Below are 20,512 nucleotides of genomic sequence, written 5' to 3' on the forward strand. Positions count from 1 at the left end.
GACCTGTTTGTCGTTGGTGTCGTTCCAGTGTAGATTGAAATCACCTAAAAATATATTATTAGTGACGGTGTTAGCGTTAGCTGTGATGATCTCCATAAGCTGGTCTATGAAGTTCATATTATTTCCCGGTGGGTGATACAAGGTATGTAGATATAATCCAGTCCAAAGTTGCTCCTTTGGAATTTGTTGGTTGTAGGCATGCTTGGGATAGGTTCAGTTCCGTTAAGTCTTTAAACGCATTGACCTGTTTGTCGTTGGTGTCGTTCCAGTGTAGATTGAAATCACCTAAAAATATATTATTAGTGACGGTGTTAGCGTTAGCTGTGATGATCTCCATAAGCTGGTCTATGAAGTTCATATTATTTCCCGGTGGGTGATACAAGGTATGTAGATTGCAAATCTCTTTGTTCACCAATCCTAGATTGAGTCCTAGATATTCACATAAATCAAGAGGGTCGGATTGAAATTGTCCAACTTCTAAGTTTGATCTGTGTATACAGACTATACCACCTCCTGTGTTTTTTTGTCTATCAAGTCTCATTATGTTATAGTGCGGGGGCACCAGAAGGTCCATGACTGGGGATGAGGATTCCGATAGCCAAGTTTCAGTAAGGATTGTTATGTCTATTTCCTGGTTGATAATGGTGTCGGCTAAGTCCGAGGCATGTTTAGCTGCAGATTGACAATTGAGCAGTAGGCATTTTAAAGATTTCTCTATTTTATCTGTGTTCGTGTTTGTCGACTTAGTGGTTAGTTGGATTTGTTGTAGGTTGTTGGGATTGGGTTTCATCTCATTCCTCTTGGATATTCTGTTGGCGTCTATCGGTACTCTATTGATTTCTTCTCCTCTGAATCGGTCTTTAGGCTCATAATCCCGGAGTAGGGATATTATTTCTTCTTCCGTTAGATAATTCTGAATTCTATCTGGTCTGTTTGCAAATGGCATCGCCCTCTTACTGCTCTTAACTTTGGATGTATTTAATAGACCTCGTATATTCTCAACTTCGGTATGAGTGATTTCCGTGATATCACACAATTTTTCTATCCCTTTCACAGTGCTTAGTAAATCCTGCGACAGATTGTTTTTGTGTTTGGATCTCTATGGTTTTTCTCATGACCTTAGGTGACGTAATGTGATTACTCTTTCTTATATTATGTTCACATTTAATATTCCTGTGTTTATGTTCTGTACCTTTCATATGGGTCTTCTTACGATTTCCCTTAAATTGGTTATCTCTTCCCTTTTTGTTTGCCATGTTGGAAGCTCTATCTAAGTTTTGTGTTTCTCGACTGTTGTTGCTGTTCGCGTTTTGTCTGTCTGCATCTTTCCCTGACCAGGTTATTTGTGTCCGCTTATGGTTCTTGTTTGTTATATATTCCGGTTCCTGGCGGACTTTAGTTAGGGTGCTAATTGTGTTGGAAGTTCATCTAGATTTTATGTTCCCAGTCTGTTGTTGCTGTTAGCATTTCGTGTTCTCGCCGCATCCTCATTCCCACAACACATGAGTTCCGTTCTGTTTATGACTCCTAGTTGACTAATTTGTTCCGGTTCCTGATGATCTCTAATTGGGGTGCTAATTATTGAAATAGTGTCTGATGGGACTGGGTTGACTTCTAAAGGACTCTGGAGTTGGATCTGTTCGCATCTGCAAAGAACGCGCAATGGCAGCAGTTTAACGCGCTGGAGTTTCCAAGGTGTCTCCCCCTCTGAGATGCTTTTCGACTCAAGTGGACGTATGTTTACACCTTCCCCCTTCATTATGCCTAAGAGGGACCTTAATTTGGTTCTCACCTTCCGCATGTGCTCCTTTCGAGCTCCTGCACAATTGCCCCCCTGTGACAATGTCTTCTTGCCAAACTTCTGCGCTTTTCCACATTCATCTGGACCCAAAAAGAGCGCTGCCATTCTACCTTGACCGCACAAAAATGTTCTGGGTGGACAACAAACTCTTTGTGGGGTATGGTGGTGCAAAGAAAGGTCTGGCGGTGCAGAAAACCACCATCTCATGATGGGTCGTTCTCTGCATCACGATCTGCCACGCTTTGGCTAAGAAGCAAAAACCACAGTTGATGGACAGTATGCAGAACAATGTCATACATTCACCCCAGTACAGAGATCTTTGCCTAAATCCATCGTTTTTTTTGCACTCCTCACCACCCCAATTCAGACATGGCCACATGCAAATCAGTCTGACCGTGTGCCTCATGGGAACAGTCCAGCCCAAACTGCCAAGCCATGCCTTCCCTGGACCGGAAACAAGCTTCCGAGGACCGGTTTCTGGCATTCCAGCCGTCTTCAGCCCGGCTTGCTTGAATCCAGTGGTGTGGAGAGCATGGGACTCACGTCTGAGCATACCCATCCCACTCGGGGTGACAATTGCAAAAACCACAGTTGATGGACAGAATACAGAACAATGTCATACATTCACCCCAGTACAGAGATCTGGGCCTAAATCTGTCGTTTTTTTGCACTCCACACCACCCCAGTTCAGACATGGCCATATGCAAATCAGTCTGACCCTGTGCCTCATGGGAACAGTCCAACCAGAAACTGCCAAGCCATGCCTTCCCTGGACCGGAAACAAGCTTCCGAGGACCGGTTTCTGGCATTCCAGCCGTCTTCAGCCCGGCTTGCTTGAATCCAGTGGTGTGGAGAGCATGGGACTCACGTCTGAGCATACTCATCCCACTCGGGGTGACAATTGAAAAAACCACAGTTGATGGACAATGTATGACATTGTTCTGCATTCTGTCCATCAACTGTGGTTTTTGCATTTGGCTAAGAAGCAGCATCCTGAACGTTTAAGAGCTAATTCCACCAGAGCTAAAGCTGCAGCCACAGTGTTAGCAGGAGGAGTCCCAGTCCTGGTAATCTGTCCGGCAGCAACATGGGGCATCCCTGCACTGGTTTATCAGGCATTACTGGCTGGACAATCAGGTCCGCAGGGACGGTCATTTTGCCCATTCAGTCCTGCAGGATTATTTTTAGTCTGAAAAATGTCTGCAGCCCCTGTTCCGAAAGTGGGATTGCTTGGGTATCTGTTAAGAGGTTAGGAATCTGCGGCTAGATAGGTCTATCAAATGGACATGTTACTTACCTTTGGTACACACCAGTGTCTGTACTCTTCATGGCTCCACGTTTCTGGAGTGGAAAGTTGTATATTAACAGATGTCATCGTGCCGAAGTGGCGCCTATATAGGTGATGCGAATGTCACTTCCGTTGAGGACGACATGACATAAAGTCGACAGATGCAGGGCTATTGCTCCCCAAAAAATCTTCCAGAGCCAGTCTGGCACCGCGGAAATTCAAAGGTAAGGAATCCTCAGCTAGATACGGCCGCTACCAGATAAGGTGTTACCAAAGGTAAGTAACTTGTCCTTTAGTGAGGATGTTATGAATGCTAATTTAATTGCGGCTAGTAATAGAGTGCATTTTTTAGAGAGTTGTCTCATCCACTTTACAACTACTACTCTCATAATCACGAATTTTCCATAGGCCTGGGATTTTAAAAGAATGTAAGCATACAGTGGTGCTTATGGGATCTATTTGGAATTAATTAGATGTGCTAAGAAAGGGGGTTTGAGTCTGTTTATAATGCATCTTAAATTACACAGAGGTTTTTTACTGCATGTGACCGGTCTTGTTTTCAGTTGTATTTAAGACTAAATAAAAATACATTATAACTTTCTCTCTTCCTCTGTTGATGTAGACTCCTCAAGCCCAGCACATATACCCATGTGTGCCCAAGATGGAGTGGAAAAGAAGAAAGCTGGTGCATCTAATACTAGAGGAGCAAGAAAGACGTCGGAGAGTACACCTCCAAGACGGCGATCGACCCGGAACAGCAGATCTGAAGGGACCAACCAGGCTTCTAGCCCTACAAGATCTAGTAATTCTGGAAGTAATGCTCCAGAAGGTCAGGCATCCTCTCTGAATACGTCATCTGCTGACTCAGAAAAACCAACTCCAAAGCAAAGTTCTAAAAGAGAAGCTAAAAAACAACATCCAAGAAAAAAGAGACTTCGATCTTCTGTTTGCGACCCTGACGATTCTTCCTCTAGTGAAGTGGCAGAGGAAGATGCTACGTCCGAGCCATGCCGCGAGAGTAAATCAGACCTCAGGAAGAAGCCGCAGTCGGATGAGGCGCTGTCTCATGAATCTGACAGTGAAAGGTCGGGTGATCAACGCACACCTACCCACGAAAAGGAAAGGACTGATGTAGATCCCAGCCCTCCTGCGACTACAAACAAAAGTTCAGATGCAGATTTTTCCAGTGTATTAGTGAATGAACAACTGTCCCAAGTGGCAGGATCTCCATGTTCTCTTCCTGCGTCAGTAAATGAACTGCTTCCGGACACTAAAGACTCTTCAGTTTCTTTTTCCGAGAAAGAAAAAAAGGAGGAAACGCAACAAAGTTCTCCTGTTGAACACTCTGAGGCAACGCTTCCATCAAAAGCACCAGAGTCTCATTTAGAACATGTTTCACTTTCACCACCGGGTAAAGATGAACCAGATGTTAAATCCTCTGCACTGAAAGCGCAGCCACCAGCTGCTGATGAACATATCCCTGCTGACGCTGTGCAGCTCGATCCTCAGCCGGCCTCTCCCGTTTTAAAAAAAGAAGAGCGATCTCACAGCGTCTCTCCGCTTCCTTCTGTGTCCGAGAAAGAAGAGCAAACCAGCATTTTTTCTGTTTTAGAAAAAGAACACTCGAATCTTGAACAGTCTCCGGCCCCGCCCTCTCTGGAAAAGGAGTCGCAACCAGACACTGAACATCCACCTTGTCGTAGTGCACCAGGAGAGGTTCCCAAGGCAGAGCACAGTCATGGCTCTCCCGTGTTGGAGCGAGAGCAGTCCGCTGAATACTCCAAAGAAGAGGAGAAAGGACAGTCAGATTGTGAACTCTCCCCTGCCCCTCCTGCCCTGGAAAAGGAGCTTGTTGAACTCTCTCCCGCTTCCCCTACCTCTAAGCGAAATCAGTCCGATTCCCATCTCTCTTCGCCTTCTCCTACATTAGCGAATGAAACCCAATCTGATATTGACCTCTCCCCAGCACCCCCCGCGTTAGAAAAGGAGCAGCAGTCTGAACTCAAGCCCATTTCTTCTGCATTTGAAAGTGGCCTGCAGCTCGATGGTGCAAGCAAACCGCCCCATGCAACAGAAGAAGAGACGCTGTCTGATACTGAACACTCGCCTGCCCCTCCTGCATTAGAAAAGGAGCTCCATTTGGATGTCGGGGAGCCCAGTGACTCATCAAAGGAGCCGAACCTAGATTCTCTGCATGCTCTGCCTTCTGCTGTTTCAGCAAAGGACCAGCAGTGTAAGATTGAAGACGTGACAGCTTCTTTGGTGGGGCAACAGGGCCCAGTGTCAGAAGCATGTTCTTCATTGTCAACATCAGTGAAGGAGTCTCAGTCGAAAATTGAAGAGACTCTGGCTTCTGTTTTATCAGCAAAGAAAGAAAATCAGTCTGATGTTGGAAGCTTGCTGACTTCTCTGGTTACCCCAGTTGAACAGTCTAATAATTGTTTGGCACAGTGTACGGCAGTAGAGGAGCAGTCTGTCTCTCTTGCACCGGATATTGATGAAAAATCCCACCCAGAACTAACCCCATCAGTAAACAAGCATTCAAATGAAAAAGTTGCAGCAACTGAGTCACTAGATGCTAAAAGTAGCTGCCCTTTGCCCACAGTCGATTCTGGGGTGGAGAATGCAAACTCTCTTTTAGAATGTAAGGCACCTGGAAAAAGTAAAGAAAAAATAGATGTCTCTGGTGGAGCTACTGTTTCTCTTGCAACAGTAAATCAGGCCCATGAAGCAAAGTCTCAGAGCAAGAGAATTGATGATTTGGAGAGCTCAGACAAGTGTGCTACTATTGCTGAGAATACAAATCAGAAAGATATTCTAAAAAGTAATCAACCGAAACCTAAATCTTTGAGTTCACATGAAGAGCTGCTAGAGCACAAGCCAGATACAGACCACGGAAACATTCTAAATGCAAAAGTTATAAGTAGCACAGTTAACAATGCTAGTAAAACTCTTCCGGGCTGTGCTAAATTAAATCCGCCTGTTACCCATGAACCTTTAGCAACAAATGTACAAGCTAAACATAATGAACCACCTGCACTGGCAACTAAAAAACGCCGCAAATTTTTTTCTGAAGACAATGGCCAAATGGTACCACTACAGGTTGATTTGGTCAACAAGCCTAATACTGAGGAACCACACAGTAAAAATGTAAAACCAGAGGTAAAAAGTTTAACACACAAAACAGTAGAAAAGACTTCACTTGTGAGTAATACCGTTAAAGATGAAGCACAGTCTAAAGAGTCGCATATGGTAAAATCACTGACAACAGAAGCAAAAGAGGAAAAAAATAAAAATAAAGAAAGCCGACCTCGTAGGTCTCGATTTCATTCTCCTTCCACAACTTGGTCTCCTGAGAACAATACTAGAGAACGCAAGCGTTCTCCTTCTCCAAATAGAGGTAATGAGCCATCACCTAAACACAGGGCTAGATCTCGCAGCAGAGAAAAAAGCATTACAAGAAGACAATCCTCACCAATTTTAAAATCTAGACCTCAAAACCGAGATGCAGGAGGTGTTAAAAGTGATCCATTTTCCAAGCGTAAATCTAGATCTCGAAGTAAGGATAAAGATCTTGATAAAAATGTCCCCTCTCCTAAGCGTAAATCTATCTTTCAAAGCAAAGACCGTGGTGGAGACAAAAAAGAGCCAACTAACAAGCGCCATTCTAGATCTCCAAGCAAAGACCAGGGTGAAAAAAATGAACCATGGAAAGAATGGAACAGAGACAATAGAAGTAGACGGAGATCTCGATCTGATTCCTTGCCACGGTCCAGATCTAGATCCAAAAGCAGAACCGGAGGTATGCCTTGCTTGTTAGATCGCCATGAAAAAGAGACACCAGCTGCACTTCTTAGTCTGCCCCTTCCTCTACCACTGCATCCTCCCATTTTGCATTCCCATCAATGGGATAGATGGTCAAATGACAACTGGAGAGGTGCTAGAGGAAAAAGGTTCAGAAGAAACGAATATGATTATCAAGATGAAAATTTCAGGCATGAAAGTAATGATTTCAATAGGGCTATTGATGATTCCTATCCACAATTTGAGGGCAGGAATGAATATCCAGACTGGGAAATGGATAGAAGACCTGAGGATCATCAAAGTAGAGATAGGCAGCAATTCAGAGGTTCTCAATGGGAGGATGATAGGTATAATACTGGTGATGATTGGTCAAGAAATTCTAACTCTGGTTGGAACACCAACCATAATCAGGGAGGTCATAACAAGTTTGTAGAAAGGTTTGATTATGGACACCAAAGTGAAAATAGATGGAGATGTAGGCAGCCTGTCTCTGGTAATTCTAATGATTCAGAGAATGAATCTACAGAAATTGTGGAAAGTCGTCCATACAGGCATAAAAATGAGAAAGAATATTTTGAAGCCCCACCTGATCGTTCAGGGTGGACATCAGCATCAAGCTGGGCTGTGCGAAAAACATTACCAGCAGATGTACAGAATTATTATTCGAAACGTGGAAAGAACTCTTCTACACCTCAGGGTGAATGGGCTGATCCGGATTCTGGACACACAGTGGCAGAGCCTGAATATAAAGCAGCAGATTCTGAACATAAAGTGGCAGACTCTGAATATACAGAAACAGAGTCTGAATATACGTCTAACCCGAAACAAACGGAGCCTGAATGGACTTCTTCAGAGCCTAAATGGACTTCTTCAGAGCCTGAATGGACAGGAAGAAACCCAGAATGGGTAGCCCAGGAGTCTGAATGGACTACAAAAAAGCCTGAGTGGACTGCAGAGGAACCTGAATGGAAACCACCTCAGTCTGAGTGGACAGAGCCGCAGGCCGGGTGGACAGAGCAGCAGGCCGGGTGGACAGAGCCGCAGGCCGGGTGGAACAAGCCGCAGGCCGAGTGGAACAAGCCGCAGGCCGAGTGGAACAAGCCGCAGGCCGAGTGGAACAAGCCGCAGGCCGAGTGGAACAAGCCGCAGGCCGAGTGGAACAAGCCAGAGGCCGAGTGGAACAAGCCAGAGGCCGAGTGGAACAAGCCAGAGGCCGAGTGGAACAAGCCAGAGACCGAGTTGAACAAGCCAGAGGCCGAGTGGAACAAGCCGCAGGCCGAGTGGAACAAGCCGCAGGCCGAGTGGAACAGGCCGCAGGATGAGTGGACCAAGCAGCAAGATGAGTGGACCAAGCCTCAGGCTGAGTGGATCACACCACAGGGTGAGTGGCCAAGGACACAACCTGATTGGACAAGGCCTCCGCCAGACTGGACAAAACCACCACCTGACTGGACACACCCACCGCCTGACTGGACAAATCAAGTTGATGAAACACCTGAACAAGGTATGTCAAATGTACAGTTTTCTGTAAATGGGTATTTGTCTTGCTTTAAACAGCAGAGTAGCTTTGCTTAACTGTTCCTTCAGTACTCCTAGAACAGGTAATCAGGACAGCCTGATACACTCACTCAGTGGCCCGATAAAACATCAACCAACATTTGCTTCACATTATTAGTTGTAACCCTTATTCAAGTTGGACAGTAGAGGAGATGTAGTATTGTTACCTTTCCCATCTGCTAATGTATTCCACAATGCATCCCTCGGCGCATGTATGCAGATCAGTGCTTCCCAAACTTTTTAGAAAGATGACTCACTTTTTAGAACAGACTTTTGCAACCCATCTCGCTTCAATGGACATTGGGCAGGTGATTTAAAAAAAATATATAATTAAGGCCTTGTGTTTTATCACCCTTTCATTTACAGACAGCACATTTTCCATTGAAATGGCCACTACATTTGCACAGAAATACAGTGTTACTCATAAAACTAGATTGCTCACAAATGATAATTATAATTGGTGGAATTCGTGTTTCAGTCTGCGCCGGAAAAGTCAGATGTGCCAAAATCACCGAAAAAGCATATTTTCGATGCTCCGGTCGACAAACCGGACCCGAAACAGGTGTTGTACATTCATCCAAAGACTGGACACATCACTTAGTGACTTTAAAAAGAAAGACTGATACAGAAGAGGAATATCACATTCCTTTGAAGAGAAATGTTGGAATTAACCCCTCCCCCTCTTCCATCACCTCCTTCCTCTCATTTTCAACCAATTTCACATGAGCATTCACCACCACATACACCTGACAACTAGGATGATGTAGATGGCGATGGGGATGAAGATTATCAGCCAGTACATACAGACCCAAGGGACAACTACTACACTAATTCGCCCACAGGCAATGATCCTGACTTGTACCCTACCAAGCCCTCTCCATCTGACGACAGTGTAGGCAACATTGAATTACTGGGTAGAGCTGCCAACTACCTTGGGGTGCAGCTGCACAAATAATCCCTAGAAGAGTAATTCCTCTTTGAAACCCTTAGCAGCACACAAAAGTCATCACACACACTACCCATTCTCCAAGGGATGATCAGGCATGTAGATGACATCTTAAATGACCCTGTCAGGGCTCGTATTCTTACCCCTAGAGTAGATAAGAAATACAAGCCAGCAACATCTGACCCAGTATATGTAAGGGGACAATTACCATTGGACTCCCTGGTTGTGTCCAACACACGAAAAAGAGCCAACTCCCAAACTACCCCCAGATAAAGAATCTAAGCTTATTGATACTTCAGGGAAAATGGGGGCCTCTCAGGCAGCAAACTTCTGGCGCATCTCTAACACTCAGGCATTGCTAGCACGATACGACCATGCACACTGGGACTCGATGGAGCAATTGAACCAATTTCTGCCTCAAGAACATAGATCTAAAGCACAAGACCTGGTGCATGAGGGACAACTTATTTCAAACAATGCAATCAGGTGCCCCCAAGATGCTGCAGACCCTGCTGCTAGAGCTGTAAACACCAGCATCCTTTTAAGAAGACACACCTGGCTCCGCATATCTAAGTTCAAACCAGAGGTTTATACCTCCATATTAAACACACCCTTTGATAAGGAATACCTCTTTGGCCCAGTGGTAGATTCTTCACTGGAAAAGATGAGAAAAGACACTGAAGTGGCCAAATCTATGGGAGCCCTTCAGTCAACACAAGCCTGTGGTTCCTTTCGGCGCTTTTTCTACCGCGGAGGCCGCAAAAAATGCCTCCTCGGAGACCACCTCCACCTACAAGGGCAATAGCCAACCCTCTGCCTGGAAGGGTTACTAAAGAGGGGGTTACAGAGGCAACATTGCAAAGGCAGGGGTAGAGGTTCAAACACCTGCACCTCCCCCTCAATACAAAACAGTGACTTGCCTACACTTCTGTCCGACCACTCAACACCTGTCGGGGGAAGATTTTCAGATTTCCTACCAATCTGAAAGTTAATAACAGACAAGTGGGTACTACAAATTATCCTTTCTGGTTACTGCCTGGAGTTCACCAACACTTCTCCGAGCATTCCCCCAAGTCACACAAACTTTCGCCAGATCACCTACACCTCCTCATACAAGAGGTACAGTCTCTCCTTCTAAAAGGGGCTATAGAGACCGTACCACCACAACATCATGGGTCGGGCGTGTACTCTTTTTACTTCCTAATACCCCAAAAAGATGGTTCTCTCAGACCAATATTGGATCTCAGAGAACTCAATCTTTACATATACCGTATTTTCCGGCGTATAAGACGACCTTTTAACCCCTTAAAATTTTCTGGAAAGTCGGGGGTCGTCTTATACGCCGGGTACAAAATTTTATGGTATTTTTTCATGCGCTTTTTCATAGCGAGGACTTCACTCGAAGGTGTCAGACCGCTTCACAATACAAAATAACAAGAAACAACACACCTTATGTTAAAAAATACAGCCACCGACCCTGGCAACGTCCAAAAATACAGCCACCGACCCTGGCAACGTCCACACCCAGGCCCCGCGCCATGAATTGTGCAAGTATCGAAAGCGAGCGTGTTTTTGTCATAGCGAGGACTTCACTCGAAGGTGTCAGACCGCTTCACAATAGGAAATAACCAGAAACAACACACCTTATGTCAAAAAATACAGCCACCGACCCTGGCAGCGTCCACACCCAGGCCCCGCGCCATGAAGTATCGAAAGCGAGCGTTTTTTTCATAGCAAGGACTTCACTCGAAGGTGTCAAACCGCTTCACAAGCGAGCAAATGGCGCCATGAGTCTTACCTCGACTGCCGCTGCCGCTGTACACGCGCCTCCAACCGCTTGCACATCCCCAGGCAGACGAGGCAGCAGGACGAGGCAGCAGGACGTCCGAAACACGGTACATGGTAATGGGCAGCCAACGCCGAAGATGGCAGCGCCCGGTGTGTTGACACGTTTGGCACGTTTGGCACGTTTTGGCACGCTCACCTCTCCCCTTGGCATGGGCGTGGCATAGAAAGGGGACTGTACAATGTTCCCAAATGTTCCCGAAGGCAGTAGAGCACTTGCCGTGATTGGCTGGTTGTTGCTAAGAGGAAAAACAGTCTCGTGACCAGATAGCGTATTTGCCGTACCGTACGTGTGGTGTTGAAGACAGTCTCTGCACCTGTCCATTCTGTACAGCACCAGTACCGTACATCGAGTGCAAATGGCTGACAGTCAAGAACCCGGCAAGGCTCCAGCAGCACATTCCGTGCAAACGGCAGACAGCGAAGAACCCGGCAAGGCTCCAGCAGCGCATCCAGAGCAAATGGCTGGCAGTCTAGAACTCAGCAAGGCTCCAGCAGTGGCAAGGAGAAGAAAATATGAAGCCAGCTACAAACTCAAAGTTGTGGCTTTTGCCACGGAACATAATAACTGTGCTGCTGCTAGGCAATATGGAGTGACAGAGAAGATGGTTCGGGCCTGGAGAGCAAATGAGCAAGCATTGCGGAGTATGCCAAGGGGCAAGTGTGCACTAAGAAGAGGCACCGCACATTGGCCAGAACTGGAAAAGCATGTAGCAGCCATGGTGGCCGAGCATCGGCAAAGCGGGTATGTCGTGACCCGAAATAAAATCCGCTTGGTTGCACTTCAGTGGGCCAAATCTAATCCCGATCTCAGCCACAGATTTAAGGCCACTGTGTCCTGGTGTACCAGATTCTTGGGAAGGCATAATCTGGTATTGCGGCAAAAGACAAAAATTGCCCAGAAATTACCAGCGGATCTTGATGCCAAAATGCATAGCTTCCATCGCTACGTCATTAGGCTGCGCAATGAACATGTGTATGCGCTAAGTAGCATCGGAAACATGGATGAAACTCCGATGAATTTTGATATGATCGCCAACAAAACTGTCCATCAAAAAGGCGAAAAGACAATTTTAATAAAAACAACAGGACATGAGAAGTCCAGTTTCACTGTGGTACTTGCATGCACAGCTGATGGTGGCAAACTGAGGCCAATGGTTATTTTTAAAAGGAAAACAATGCCGAAACTCAAGTTTCCTGCTGGTTGTTTTGTGCATGTTAATGAGAAAGGATGGATGGATGAAGAAGGGGTAAAGCTATGGCTTGATAACGTATGGAGCAGGCGACCAGGTGGACTTCTACAAAGGCGTAGTCTACTGGTGTGGGATATGTTCAGGGCTCATTTAACTCCCAGCACCAAGCAAAGGCTGGCAAGACTGAAAACGGATGCTGCTGTTATACCTGGAGGACTGACATCGTTGGTGCAGCCACTGGATGTGTGCCTAAACAAGCCATTTAAAGATCGCATCCGAGAACAGTGGAATGAGTGGATGGTTAGCGGTGAAAAAACATTCACAAAAGGAGGAAACATGCGTGCGCCACAGTTGGATGTTTTGTGCAACTTTGTCATAAAGGCCTGGAACGACATCGATGCAGAAACAGTCATAAAGTCTTTCAAGAAGTGTGGCATATCGAACTCATTAGATGGTATGGAGGACGACTATCTGTGGGAAGGTGAAGAGGATGCCGAAGAAGAGACCACATCATCTGATACGGAATTGGTACAAGATCCATACGATGACTGCCTTACAGATGTACCACAAGATCTCATAGACTTACTTATGAGATCAGATGACGAAGAGGAGGATTTTGAAGGTTTTTAAAGGGAACGTTATAAATCCTGTAGAAATCGCTTGGATTTATGGGAAGTTATGGAACGTTTAATGCACTTGCACTGTTTCATGCACTACGTTATTTATGTTTGCCGTTATTCAGAAGTGACAGTTTTTGATATGGTTTTAAATAAAATGTTTCTGAGTAAAGCAAGATTGTTTCTACAACCAATTTCTTTGCGTTCAGTCTTTCAGTTTGTAAAATAAACGCTTATAGGTACCCACTGCCCACTGATAAAGCCTTACTGCTCACCCACAGGGAGGAGGACTAGACTAATACGGTAAGTTCAAAATACCGGTACATACTCGGAATGGCTATGCTGCGCTGGAAGTGGGGGGTCGTCTTATACGGCGAGTATAGCACTAAACCTAAAATTTTTCTGCCAAAGTCGGGGGTCGTCTTATACGCCGGGTCGTCTTATACGCCGGAAAATACGGTAGTCAGATCATTTCCACATGGTAACACTTCAACAAGTACTACCTCTTCTGTAGAAAGGAGACTTTGTCTGCTCTAGACTTAAGACGCCTATTTTCATATTCCAATCCACCCCGCTCATCGCAAATTCCTCAGGTTTGTGTTAGCGGGTCAACACTTCCAGTTCAAGGTACTCCCGTTCAGAGTCAATACTGCCCCCACAGAAGTACCCCCAAAGAGGTGGTAGTAGCTGCTCATCTGAGAAGACAAAGCATCCATGCCATCCCATACTTGGACGACTGTCTCATCAAAGCCAGCACGTACCAGCAATGTCTTCATCACACTTTCAGAACAAATCAGTTTACTACATCAAATAGGGTTCACAATCAATGTGCTAAAATCACATCTCCTACCAGCCAATATTCAGGACTACCTAGGAGCCACTCTAGATACTCAAAAGCTCTGGCGTTTCCCAACGCAGCCAGAATTCGCAATATTCAGGCTTTAGTTCTCCAGTTTCAACCCAATAATTGGCTTCCAGCTCTGGTTTATATGCAACTGCTGGGAGTCTTCCCCCATGCCAGGCTGCACATGCGTCCACTTCAAGAATGCTTAGCCAGTCAGTGGAACCAGTCACAAGGTCTATTAGATCTAGTGTTGGTAAGCGGCCATACTCACTGCTCTCTGCAGTGGTAGAGCACACAAAATGTATCAAAAGGATGGCCCTTCATAGACCCGGTTCCACAGATATTACTAAGAGCGGACGTGTCCCTCACTGGTTGGGAAATCATCTTCAACAACACATTGCAAGACTTGTGAGCCAACAGCAAAAGTTGCTCCATATCAATCATTTAGAGTTGCATGCAATTTTTCAAGCTCTCAGGGCGTTTCACACTCACATGGAGGGCAAAGCTGTCTTGGTTTGTACAGACAACATGACAGAAATGTATTACATACAAAAACGGGGGGACACACACTCTCCAATTGTCCCACTTAGCCCAAGGGATCTGAAGGTGGGCCATTCACCACAAACGTTCTAAGGTTTCCCGTTATTCTGCACATTCTGAACCCAATGGTCTTCATATGGGTCTATTGCTCATTTCCTTTATTCTTCTCCTATCCATGAATAGTATTGAAATATAGAGTAGAACAAACGTATTACCTCTCATTAATTCTAATGTTTCTAGGAGCCCAATTTTGCCACTTGAATGCGAACTCCAGTCTGTTATTTCTACCTATGTATACCTCCCTGTAATGAACAAATAATGTTTCAGACTATGTTTAAGTATTTTAGAGAATTATCTTAAGCATTATTTCTAATGTAAGTCCATACTTACAATATCACTCTTATGCAGATTCCACAGTATGGCCTAATATTTCGGGAATAACATAAGAATACAGAAATGGAAGGAATACACTTCATGGGAATTGAGAATGTTCTATTGGATAGGAGAGGGTGGGGAAGAAACCAAGAATGAGGGAAACATTTTGGATCAACAAACTACAAACAGTACAATTTGGGTTAAATGTAGATGGCGAATTACGATAGTGTAGAAGATAATGGGTTAGATGTTTCTTTACTATATGTCAATTCCTAAGCACTATTGAATGATTTTATTCTTATAGCATTAAAAAAGCATGGAATTGAGTCATTTATAATCCAACGTAACTTAATCCAAATAATATGGAAACACAAAACCATATAGTGAACTAGAGAGTTAACTCTGATATTAACAAACATCTGTTGGCATAAATTTACTGACCACCCCATAGTGCAGGGGTATGGTATGACGATGCAAATTGGGCTAAAAATAGTCTCTAGGGTTCTAGTCCCTGGGGGGGAATCAGTAAGTGGATTATATTTTATTGTTTTTTAATTATCTTAAACGTACAATAAAGATTTATATTTAAAAAAAACTGTATTTCAGTTTAATATCGCCAATGGTTAAATTTATGGAGGCAAAATGGGGATTTCCTCCAAAAACACAACACAAATAACTGTCAGCATAAAGTTGTCGACCACCTCGTAGTACAGGGGTAGGGTAAGATGGTGCAGATTGGGCTGAAAATCAGCATCTAGGGTTCGAGTCCCTGAGATGGACCAACTGATTTAATTTATTTTGTATATTTCACTAATAGATAATTGAAGATTTACTTACTATTAACACTGTTTTGGAGTGAATACCGAAAAGGGATGAGTTGGTGTTCTAACAAGAAAATGTTGATCTATATAGTAAAAAGGTTCCACTATTTAGTTCTAAAAGACTCATGAAAATAACCTTGAAAGGCCACCACTAACAGCACTTGAGTATCAATTAAATAGCGAAGGGGTAGTTAATGTGAGTGCTAAAAGATATGACTAACATTGTTCAGGGTTCGAGTCAGTGTAAAAAATAAGTAATCTGATAATCTTGATAGATAATTTTATTCATTCTATATTTAGATTGACTAGAAATATATTAACTCCGGAGGAAACGGGTAAATCTAATTTATATTTTTATTTTCTTCATAAATTTTGAAACCAGTATTCTAATTAAGGCTCAAGTAAGAAAGGGGACGCAGATAAAACATCTCTTCTCTAAATGTGCCATTTTACGCTTGTGCACAGGTGTAATGAATTGAAGTAGAGAGTTGAAAGCTCACTCAAAATGCATCTCGGAACCGGACGAGAAGACTGACGCTCTATGATGAAACATCAGTGAGTGACGATAGATTTCTAACACGAGAAGCTAAGCACAAACCTCTTATATTATATTATTGCTAGGGGTTGATTGTTCTCTAAATTAATATTCTTAAGAAATGCTTAGAAGCTCAAAAAGCGGCTTAGCTGTAGTTGCACAGGTGTCAGAGTTTGTTGCAACAAAACAATTCCATTAAAGATTCAAAGGAGTCCTTGAGACATTGGAACACATGGTTGGTTAAACCGCTCAATTGAATAAAAGTGTAAGCAAGTTTATAGTTACAAACTGGAGTATTATGAAAAGGAGTGTTTAATTCAAATATTGAAACTTCTACTTATATCGATTTGACCTTTTGAAGTATACTGGGTAGATGGCAATAGTTTTTTTTTTTTTTTTATGAATTGAAAATGTAAAGCACGGGGTTTACAATATTTAAGAGACAATCAAAAAATAGCAATTTTCAAATGCTGAATTACATTAGGCTGAAATGGGGCATGTGCCAGTAAACCAATGATAATAGCTAATTGGTAAGGTAGCCCTTAGAATACATGGTGTTTGACCAAGGATTATACATATATTTTGTTGCTCCATTTGCAGCACCCCTTATCAGGGTGTTTTAATTTGATTGAGTTGTTTTTCAGCTATGATCAGAGGCGCACAAAATAATTACTAAAGTGAATTGGATTCATGTGAGAATCGTATTAAACATCATGAGTTGCTCGTAATAGATACGTCATTGAGGATATCAAATTTGAGGAGATGTTATGTTTTACCAAACAGTCAAGTGCCTAATAATCGGGAAGAATCAGTGGTGAAGTACTAACAACGCTTTGAAAGGCGAACTTCTTCTGATAGAATACCTGTGCTGCTGCCGGATCCCTTAATAACTGCTGGGGGTTTTGCCTACTAATACGGGTGAGCTGTTTTGCCAGGAGCGCCCCTTGTCACCCGCGGACCGTGCGCTGCCCAACTACAACATCCAGTGGGCAGCGCGGTCTCGCGTGAGCTGCTTGGCAACAGCCCCGCCCCACCTGGGACCTTTAAACACAGCGCGGGCAAACGCGTCGCGGGACGCTTTGAAAGGCGAACTACTACTAGGAGAATACCTGTGCTGCTGCCGGATCCCTTAACTGCTGGAGGTTTTGCCTACTACTGCGGGTGAGCTGTGTTGCCAGGCGCGCCCCTTGTCACCTGCGGACTGTGCGCTGACCAACTACAACATCCAGTGGGCAGCGCAGTCTCGCGTGAGGTGCTTGGCAACAGCCCCGCCCCCCGGGACCTTTAAACACAGCGCGGGCAAACGCGTCGCGGGACGCGCGTGGGCTCGCCCGGGCCCGTCCTTGCCCGTCACAGGCCGGAAGAGGCCGGGCTGGGCCTAATCTCTTGGTTTGCTATATTGACTTAAATAGTGTTCTCCTTAATATTCCCATGCATTTTCCCTAGTCTATTCACATCATTGTTAATTCTGTGACTTTCCAAAGCATTTTTTACCAATTACTGATCTTGTGGGAAACTTCTTTCGAAAGATGAGTAAAAGGAAACTAGTAAGCCCGGGGGGAACTAGGCGCAATACCGACACTCAGCAGACGCTTCTGAGCTATTTAACCGGAGAGGTAGATGTCCTAGATAAGCAGATCCACACAGCAGAAGAGTCAATCGCGAGGTCATCATCTGGTTTAACTCAGGACTTACCCCCCAGCGAAGAATCATTAACACCACATTTAGGGAGGAAAGTTCCTACCACTGGAAACGGCTGTATCCAATCACTTTCCGACAGCATCCAGATAATTAGTAATGAGTCACCCACTCAACCACCGAAAAAAAAGACCAAAAGTAAATCGAGAAAAATAATGACAGCAGTAATAACATCCATAGCGAAGTGGGACCAGTAGTTATTCATCCTTCTCCTAGTACGCCCATGCTACGGAAAACTGTTCCACTAAAGAGGAAATATGTAGCACAGCCTAAGAACCAATCACAAAAGAGAAGTAGCCGGGCGAGCTTCACTACCACACAGACCCATCCTGAAATAATGAAACCGCTTTAGTGGAAAGACTTGATTCATATATTAGTCAGATTAGATCAAATAACGACCAGAATGACTAATGTAGAAACCATCCTGCAGACCAAATGCAACTTAGGGAATTCATCCACATCGATTGAACCACGCCTAAATACGACCCTGAACTCCCAGCCAGTGATTCAAACCAACCATGTTAATGATGGGTCAATAAGAGAAAAGACACCCCTTGAGACCATCCCCCAGAAAAAAAGGACTCATAATAACAAGATTGGTACTGGGGCTCTTCAACCATTTACACACATTAACGGACCTACTAACCCTCTATTACAGTCAAAGACAGCTCGTCCGCAAGTTCGCCCTTTCATTCAAAACTCAACCCAAAAACAGTCCTCTACTATCTGCCACGCAGAACAGAGGGCTGCAGAACCCCACCTGGACCTCCCACCTGCAGCTACCCCTTATGTAATCATCTTAGGTAACATACCTCCGAATCAATCTTCTAGCGAGGAATCTTGGGCAGCCCTTAAGAATAAATCACTTCATTGGTTGGGTAGTAGGGTTGGACTCCACAGCCATCTTTTTCAAAATCTCAAAATGGTTAGGCGAGTCCAATGGATGGGGATAACCGAGAAGGCCATGACGGGGGACTGCGTAGTGATGACATTTAGTTCACCCCGACTGGTAAAGGAAATTCTGAATATAGGGAGGACCCATACTGTTAACAATGTAGGGATTAGTATTCTGCCGCTGGGCTTTTTGTATCCTCCAAAAAGTTAAATTTTCCCTATTCAGACACAAGAAACCCATATACTGCTCAGTGGCCTCCACAGTCTATTCCCACTTGAAAAAAGATTCAGTGCCTTATCTGGGCTGGATGATAATGAGTGACTGGTTTTGGAGATGGTAGGTGAAGTATCCGGGAGTGCTACGGAGATGTTACCTAGACAGGATCCCGCAAATCCCGGCCCCATACAAGAAGCTCCACCCTCAGATGCACTGAGTATCCATCCCATAAAAGGTCAGGTCTTTAAATCAGCATCTCACGATCTAGGTGACCTGCCTACAATACGCTCTCGGAAAATATCAACAGTATCCTCCCTCCGTTCTAGGAAACCCCATACACAGAGAATGCTCCCATCTGCTAAGTTAACAGGCTCTAAACTGGACATTGTTTTTTGGAACGAAGCAGGTCTGCGCACCAAAATTGCAGATGAAAATTGGTTGTCATTAGTGCTCAAGCACAACATAATAGGGCTGCAAGAAACTTGGCTCTGTACTCCCGCTCATATTTTAGGATATAAAACCTTTTTTTCATCGGCTATACAATCCGCCGCTGGCAGGAAAAAAGGGGGTCTATTAATGTATATTTCAAACGTCTTGCCCTTGGAAAAAATTGAGGTAGTGGCCCTAGAAACTAACTACCAGGAAATTCTGATGTTTGTAAATAAGATGTCCGTTTACTGTCTGGTAAACTTTTATAACAATGTAAACCCAATCGATTTAATCGTCATCTTAAACAAAAATCATTCTTAATTCAAGGGTTAAGTTCAATGCACTCCGACAAACTGCTAGTAACAATCTGGGGTGGCGATTTTAACTTGTCCTTATGCAAAAATAGTAATTAAAACATTTGCGTAATTCAGGACGAGGCAGGAGATTATCCAACACACTTTGTACATACGAGGATAGGAGAGCGAATGAACGAACTTATGGTCTCTCTGGACTTAGGGTTTGCCAATGATTTGGTCAACCCCCCAGTTCCTTTTGTCCCAACTTTTAATGGGAGAGGAGCGACAACTTTAATTGATTATATACTCACCTCCCATTGTAGTACACCAACACTCTTAAAATTTGAGACAATTACTAGCCCTTTAAGTGATCACTTTCCTAATAGTATGACTGTAAGCAGTCTTCACCTTCGGTAGATGTGGACTATTGGAGCAATTTGGATCAACGCTATTTGAACATCGATAGGCTTAATGGCTTTTCCCTAAAATGGGGTAAGGTTGACCAAGAGCTAGTGACGGCAAGGGTAGTAAAGAGAGCCTTGCCATCAGTCTACACCTGCTTAGACTCCAATTCCACACCTGAACAAATTCTTTTTAGCTATATGACCATTACTGATACTATTAAACAAGAATTAGCACAGAAAAGAAAAACTAATGGTAGCCATAGGAAAGGATGGTTTAATTCAGAGTGTACAAACTCTTACAAGGAGTTAAAATTGGCACTAAGCAAGGATAACGGGGACAAGAACGAAATTGCTACACTGAGGAGAGCTTATACTGCTGCACAGAAAAAAACTTAAATCTCAGATTAA

General features: G+C 44.1%; 1 protein-coding gene across 5 annotated transcripts in view; it reads left to right on the forward strand.

The window, feature by feature from the left end:
• Positions 1–20,512, forward strand: part of SCAF11 (SR-related CTD associated factor 11) — an 867,779-nt gene that overhangs the window by 617,376 nt on the left and 229,891 nt on the right. For all 5 annotated transcript variants that reach the window (XR_015295546.1, XM_086919086.1, XM_086919088.1 and 2 more), the window contains exon 11: positions 3,712–8,397. Coding sequence is in view for 4 of the 5 variants with exons in the window: in XM_086919086.1 (XP_086775212.1) it covers positions 3,712–8,397 (4,686 nt within the window). In the remaining variant the exon portion in view is untranslated. The remainder of the gene's footprint in view (positions 1–3,711; positions 8,398–20,512) is intronic.

The sequence above is a fragment of the Lissotriton vulgaris genome, chromosome 1_1 (assembly GCF_964263255.1).
Source record: "Lissotriton vulgaris chromosome 1_1, aLisVul1.2, whole genome shotgun sequence".
In the NCBI taxonomy this organism is placed as follows: Eukaryota; Metazoa; Chordata; class Amphibia; order Caudata; family Salamandridae; genus Lissotriton; species Lissotriton vulgaris.